General features: G+C 18.5%; 3 protein-coding genes across 3 annotated transcripts; all 3 read right to left on the reverse strand.

The window, feature by feature from the left end:
- Positions 1-56: 56 nt before the first annotated feature.
- On the reverse strand, positions 57-1,244 carry PRELSG_1105800 (conserved Plasmodium protein, unknown function; the record flags this gene model as incomplete). Its single annotated transcript, XM_028677312.1, has 1 exon — positions 57-1,244. The coding sequence occupies one exon, from the start codon at positions 1,242-1,244 to the stop codon at positions 57-59; it is 1,188 nt and encodes a 395-aa protein (XP_028533714.1).
- Positions 1,245-1,668: 424 nt separating this feature from the next.
- PRELSG_1105900 (aldehyde reductase, putative) lies at positions 1,669-4,053 on the reverse strand (the record flags this gene model as incomplete). The annotated part of the gene is made up of 1 exon (XM_028677313.1): positions 1,669-4,053. The coding sequence occupies one exon, from the start codon at positions 4,051-4,053 to the stop codon at positions 1,669-1,671; it is 2,385 nt and encodes a 794-aa protein (XP_028533715.1).
- A 1,098-nt stretch (positions 4,054-5,151) lies between these two features.
- RRP45 (exosome complex component RRP45, putative) lies at positions 5,152-6,645 on the reverse strand (the record flags this gene model as incomplete). The annotated part of the gene is made up of 1 exon (XM_028677314.1): positions 5,152-6,645. One exon carries the CDS (start codon positions 6,643-6,645, stop codon positions 5,152-5,154), a length of 1,494 nt encoding a protein of 497 aa, XP_028533716.1.
- Between the last annotated feature and the right edge of the window lie 1,445 nt (positions 6,646-8,090).

An 8,090-nucleotide genomic window follows, 5' to 3' on the forward strand; every position in this document is an offset into this window, starting at 1 on the left:
TGAATTTTCTACATACGTTTTATTTATTTATTTATTTATTTTATTTTATCTTTGTTTTAGTTATTTTTAATTGAATTAAAACTATGAGCATGATTACTCCAAATAGAAATTTTGGAATTTTCTGCTGCTGCAAAAAAACCAGATAAATTATGAAAATCAAGAAAGTTAAAATGATTAAATTTATATGAAGAAATTTTATCTATTAATTTCACTTTATGTAATTCATATATATTAATAGTTGAATTATTTGAAATAGATAGGAAAATTTTATCATCTGATCTTATTACTACATTATTATTATTGTATTCATTATGTATTACTTTTTTTAAATGAACTTTTTGATTTTTATCAAAAGTTAAGTAATACATAAAGTTACTATTCGTACTAACTATACAATTATTATTATTTATATTATAGCTTAGAACATTTTTATTCATATCTAACATAAAACTTGAAATCAAATTATTAGTCATTCTATAATCATATATACAAAATAAAGAAGGTTCGTAACAAACAAGCATAAAAGTTTCACCAAAATATTTTAAAGGATATATATCTATTACTTCATTACACATTTTTAAATTGTTATTCGGAAATTTTATGTACTCTTTGTTTTCTTTATCACATATTATTTCTATATTCCCTATTTTATTTTTTATCTCTTTAAATGATATAACAAGATTATTATATGTATTTGTTTTATTATAAGTTAATATATTATCATTGAAATTATTATGATTTTTATTATTTGATTTATTATTAATATGAGTATCATTCTCATTTGATTGTATTCCCTTATGTATAGGCGTGTTATTACAATAGGAAATATCATCATTGGTAAATATGTCTTTATCAAATAAATTACTCTGTTTAATGTTTATATCATATATTGCTATATCCCCATTATGATTTATAGGAGTAATTAATTTATTATTTATGGAATAAGGTTTAGCAAAAGTAAAGTTGTTCGCATTTAATTTTATAACACATTTATCATATTTTATATTCCATATCTTTAATGAACCTTCTTTTGTTTTTACAAAAAAATTCTCATTATTAAAAAAATTAGAATATAATGCAGTATAATTAGACACCTTATAATTGTGTACACTTTTCATATTACTTAAATCCCATAAGGTAACAAGTCCACATTTGCAACTAGATAAAAGATTATTTTCATCAAAAAACTTTACACTACATATATTATCTGAATGATTGCTTAAGTAAAATAATGCTTTATCCATTACACTTTTATGAAATAATCAAAAAATAATTTTAATTACAATTTTTTATATTAAATATAAAATTAATAAACATAAATATAAATATATTTCAAATTTGAGCATAAAAAAAAAAAATTTTTAAAACAAAAAAAAAAAAAAAACATTGAAAACACTTATTTAAAAAAAATATTTAACAAAAAAAAAAAAAAAAGAAAAAGAAAAAAAAATAATTGAAAGGTTTTTATATAAAGTAAAATATTATGAAAATTATCATGCAAAATGAGAAGAAAAAAAAAAAAAAATTATGCATTAATAAAAAAAACAAAGATTATTTTCTTTTTCAATTTTAAAATATCAAATATTTCAAAAATTTTTAATTATCAAAAATATTTGAAATCTATAATATATTTAATATAAAATAAGTATATTATATAATAATATAAAATTATTGTATTATTCTTATTGGATCTCTGAATTTCCAGTGTAAGGCATTTATTTCTCTTTCGAGTTTATCAGTGAATAATACTTTGTCTGTTAAGGAATATAAATTTTCTCTTAATTGTAAAAAATCAGAAACACCAATAATGGTTGAAGTAATAAATGATCTTGTGTAAACCCATTTTAATGCCGCTACCGTTAAATTAGGAAAATAATATTTCTGACTCAGGTAATATAACTCTCGAATAATATATGTGGCTAGAGATCCTCTCAACCTTTTCATATAAGATGGAAACTTTTGCATTCGTCCTTTTGTTGTATAATCAGTATACTCCAAATATTTCCCTGTTAATATACCAGCACATAATGGAGAATATGCTAAAATAGATATGTTAGTATTTTGAGGTCTAACAATTTCTAAAAAGCCTTTTTCTACATCATTTCGGCATAATAAATTATATTCTAATTGAACAGATACAGGTGGGGAAATATGCAAATTTTTACATAATTCATAAAATTTTAATAAGCCAAAAGGAGTTTCATTGCTTAATCCCCATTCTCTTATTTTTCCTTTTTTTTTTAATTCATCTAATGCTTGCAACTGTTCTATAAAGGGAACAAAATCATCATAATATTTATTATAGTCAAATAACACATCACTAAAATTAGCAGAGGATTGATTTGGGTAATATCTATCAGGCCAATGCAATTGTAATAAATCAATATAGTTAGTTTTTAATCTTTTTAAACTATCATCTACACTAGATATTATATTTTCTTTGGTTAAAGTTATAAGATTATCTTCATTGTTATATTTTTCTATCTCTTCTATTTTATTAATCATTTCGTAATCTTTTTTTAAATATAATTCTTCTTTTTTTTTTAACTTCTCTAATTTATCATATGAGCTATTGTTCTTATAATAATCCTCTTTACTTGATGATAATGAGGTTTCCTCTCTTTTTTTTTTTTTTTCTTCTGCTTTTTGTTCTTCCCATTTTTTTTTCTTATATTTTTTAAGCCATGGAATTTTATCAGTTCTACCACATATTTTAGTACTTAAAATAAATTTGTGTCTGTTTGCTTTTCCTTTTGATTTTAACCAATTTCCTAATATTTCTTCTGAAGAACCATATAAATTTTCATTAACAGGCAAGGGATATATTTCTGCTGTATCGAAAAAATTTACTTGAAATTCTTCATATGCATAATCAAATAATTCATGTGCTAATTTTTCATCTATATAATTACCAAAATTCATTGTACCTAAGCAAATTTCAGAAACTGCTAAATTACTATTACCTAAATAATAATATCTCATATTTGGTTTATCGTCTCCATTTTTTTTAACACAATATAGCTGACTATATTTTTGATGTTCAATTAAATTACCGTAAGGATATTTTACATATCTCCACGACTCAAAACCAATAGGCTCTCTACTATAACCACCAGTCAAAACATCACTTAACATTGGCTGTCTAAATATTTTGTTATCTAATTCTTTTTTAGGTACAATAATTTCTTTACTATAAAATCTTTTGTCCTTTTCTAACTCTGATTTATAAGGTGGTATCTCATGTTCAGTGTTTCGGAACATTTTATAATAATTTCTTCTTTTATATTTCCAGTAATAATCTCTTTCTTTATCATAATAAGTTAATATATAATCATATACAGGATTATCAAAATCAGCTTTTATTAATTTTATATTTTTATTTTCATCATAATCTAATGGAAACATTATCCATTGATCATCTTTAATGCCTTGATTTTTTATATCAAAATTTGCTTCGAAATTTTCTTTTGCTTTTTTTAATTCATCATTATTCCATAACTTTTTTACTTTTTCATAATTTTCTTCGTCAACTATATATATACCCTCTTCTAAATTATATATTCTGTATTCAATATCAACTCCTTTAATATTCACTTTTTTCAACTCCATTTCCTCAACATATTTATATGTTACTTCATCCTCTCTTTTTATATTTTTCTTTATTTTATCAATAGATTTTTTATTGGAATTTATTAAGTCATTCTTATAATCATCATTATCATTTTTATCTTCATTAATTAAATTATACACATCATTATTATCTTCATCTTCTTTTGTATATATTACTGTTTTAATTTTTCTTATGTTACTATATTTCTCATTAATAACATTATTTTTTATAAAGTATTTTATTTTTTTTTTTTTTCTATATTTTTTTGGAATTCTACTTGTACAGCTAAATTCTTTTCTTCTAAATTTTAATTGATATATTTTTAATATCTTTTTTTTTTTTGTTTTACTAATATAAATATCATTTCTTATGGAAAATAAATTGTATTTTTTACAATTAACTTCAATAAAAAAAAAAAACAATAATAAAAATATTAAGTTCATTTTATAGTTTTTTTTTTTTTTTTTTAAATGATACTAAACATTTCTTTAAATTATATATATATATATATATCTATTTTTTAAATTATATTTTCTTATTTTTTTTTCCCCATTTTTTTTTATTTTCTTTTTACAACATATAAATAAATATATAAATATATAAATATATAAATATTTGAAATTATACTTTTTTGTTATTTTTTATATTTTTACACATTTTATTTTAAAATACAAAAAATAAAATTATTGGATTATTGAAGATCCTAAAAAAAAAAAAAAAATTAAAAAAAAAAATATAAATACATAATTTTACTTAAATTTATAATTAGAAGAATTTTTTCTTTTATTTTTATTGTTGAAAGTTAAGATTGCATCTATTTTTTTTATGAATTTATATATATAGGTACAATTTCATAAATAATTTTAAAATAATCATAAACTTATATGATACTAAAAAATTTAAGTACTCAAATCAATTATTAAATAATTATCTACTTTTTAATTTTGTCAATTTTAAAATTAATTAAATCTTCTCATTTTGAGAAGCTTTATTTAAAATGTTTCTTATATTAATTTTTTTTTTTTTTACTTTTAAAAGAAAAAAAAAAGTTATATTACTTTTTTTTTTTATACAACTGAAAAAATTTATAATTTTAAAAGAATAAAGAAATAACTAAAATTAAATAATATTTAAAAAAGAAATATAAAATGAAATAAGAAAAAAAAAAAAAAAAGAGTAATAGAAAAATATAACAACATAGATACATTTTTAATTTTTAAAATAAAAAAAAAAGACTTAACAAATTGTTCATTAACATAAAATATATATACTTTAATTTATTAAAACGTAAAAAAAAAAGAAAAAAATAATAATAATAAAAAGAATAATAAATCGTAATTTTTAATTTTTTTAAATTAATGTAAAAAACATTTTAGTATTATGTTGTAAATAATTTCATGTAATTATCCCCTAGTATATAATATTTTTTATTTTTGTCTAATTAATTATGTATATTAATTTGCTTCATTTTTTGTTCTTTTTCACTTATTTTTGTGTAAACTATTTCTTTATATAATATTACTAAATAAAATGATTTATGTTTATATTTTTTTTTTAATTTTTTTTTTTTTTTTTTTTAAATTCTCATTAATAGCAATTGAAAAATCAATATCCGAGGAATCTTCTTTTTTTGTTGTTAATGATTCCTTATTATTTTTCGTATTAAAATTTTTTTTTTCGTTAATATTTTGTACCATTGTGTTTGAAAAATTTATTACTTCTTTCTTTTGTATATCGTTAGTTTTTAAAAATTTAATATTATGTGAATATGAATTGTTGTCGCCAAATTCTTGTCTTTTTATTTTTCCTGTATCTATATTATCCAATGTGTTTTTATTTTTAGATAGTATGTTTAAAAAATTTTCGTCTTTTATGTTTCTCATATAATCATTATAATTATCGACATATAAAAGATTCTCATTCTTTATTTTGTTTTCGCTTTTTATTTTTCTAAGTTCTTCATTTAAAACATATTGCTTGTTATAATTACTATTTTCATTATTATTAATTTCTGTATTGGGATTAATTAAATTTTCTTCTTGTTTAATATCTTGTAATTTAATATACTCTTCATATTTTTTTATAATTTTTTCAATATTCCAATTATTTCTTAATGACTGATTTACGGGAATATCTAAAGCTTTTGTGTAATTATCATTATATGTTATTGACACTGGATCACAAGAATATTTAATATGAAAGTTTTTTTTTTTTAAATCATTTCTTAAATTTTTATCTTCTTCTAATGCATCTTCTAAGATTTTTAAAATACATTTAACTCTCTTCTTAGCTAGCTCAATTGCTTCTAATATTTTTAAATAAGATATAGGAGAACCTCCTGGCTTTAATATACTAATTAACTGCCCCTTTTTATTAAGTGCAACAGAAAGTTTTGTTGACATGAATTCTTCTTCATGTAATGAAGGATCAATTAAGCAAACGTCTTCAGAATTAAAATAAGCAAAAGTTGTTAAAATAGGTGAATTATGAATTGATAAAGGGGAATAATTGGATTCATCTTTTTCAATTATTATGTCAGAATTTTCTACTTTAACTTCATTATTTCTAAAATGAACTAAAGCACTATAAGCTGATAAATAACATGAATCAAACAAATTCCCATCATTTTCAATAACAATAATATTAATTAATAAGCACCATACTTTTTTATGAGGTATGATACATAAAGATTCAAAATTTAATATATTACTTGATTTTATAATTCTTTCAATTAAGTTTCTTATTTCTAAGCATTCATCACTTATTTTTAAATTATCATTTACATTAGTAAAACTATCTATATCTAAATTTATTTTTATTATTCCCTCATTTGGTCTTTTATCAAATGGTTTCACTATCTCACTTGTAATTCTACATATAACTTTTGTAAATCCAATTGATACTTCTACATTTCCATAGTCTCCTAAAAAATAAATTGAAATATTTCTTGAATCTTCAAAACTACGTCCATCTAATCTTAATTTATTTTTTAAATTACACCAAAAAAAATTGGCATTATTTTTACAACTTTTCATTTTATTTATGATATTACTTTAAATATAGCAGAATTACACAATTTCTTTTATTTTTTTATTAATAGGCAAATTGCGTATCGCTTGTTTTACTTAATTTTTTTTTTAATTACTTTATATGAATTATTTAAACTTTTATACTTCATTTAGATAAATTATATATATTTTTCTTTTATATACTTCATTATATAATGAAATATATTCTTCACTTTCTCTTATTTTTATTATGATTGTACTATATAAATATTTACTTATGAGATTTTTGATAGATTTAAATTAATTTTTTTTTATTTTTATATTTCATAATTTCAATAAATTGCTTTATATGAAAATCTTTCTTTCTCATCAAATAATTTTTTTTATTTTGAATCTTTTGTTTCTACAAATTGTTTTAAAATAAAAAATGAATCACCATTTTTTTTTTCTTTTTAACTTAAAGGTATTGTATTTACATTAATCAACCTTTTATTAGGTGATTTTCTATTTATAGTAATTTAAAAAATTAAAATTTTGAAAATTGAAAAAAAATAAACGAATAAGTATTATTTTTTAAGATAGAATATTTTAAACTGAACTATTCAAAAAATAATTTAAATTTTATAAAAATTAAAACGAAAAAAAAAAAAAAAAAATGTAAATATATTAATTTGCCATTATAAAGTAGTAAAGAAAATGTATAAACTTCAAAAATAAGTTGTGTATATTTGAACCTTATATATTTTGTAGCACATATTCTTTAAAACTATATATATATATATATATGAGTTTTTATCTCCTTAATAAAAAAAAATATATTTTAATGAAATCAGGAAAGAAAAAAAATAATAAATATTGTGTTTAGTGATTATCTTAATTTTTTTTTAAAAAATTGTATATATATATATATATATATATATATATATATATATATCTTAAAGAAACAGTGTTTCATTAATATCTAAATATAAAGATATATTAATATTTCTTTTTAGTTTTAATATATTTTTTTGTTTTTATATTAAAAAATTTATTGTTAAAAATAGAAAATATTTTTTCATAAAAAGTGTATTGTTATTGATAGATAAATAATTTGATTTAAGTGTTTTTTTTTATTTTTTTATGAATGGAAAAATAAAAATTCTAAATAAATATTTTTAATAATTTAAAAAAAAAAAAGAAAAAAACTTCTAATATAAGATTTAATGCTTAGTATTAATAAATATATATCACAATAATTAATTTATTTCAATTACTGTAATTTATTAATAAGAAAATGCAATTATTTTTATTCCTTATATTTGTTTACGTTATTTTTAATTATCTTACACAATATACTTCATTTTATCGTTATCGTAAATGTAAAAGCTTCTTTCGAAATTTAATATATATTCTATTAAAATCTCATACATTTTTCTTGAATTTTGTTCTAATGTTTTAAAATGTTTTTAGTTTAATCCGTTTATACATCG

This window comes from Plasmodium relictum (assembly GCF_900005765.1).
Source record: "Plasmodium relictum strain SGS1 genome assembly, chromosome: 11".
NCBI classification, from domain to species: domain Eukaryota; phylum Apicomplexa; class Aconoidasida; order Haemosporida; family Plasmodiidae; genus Plasmodium; species Plasmodium relictum.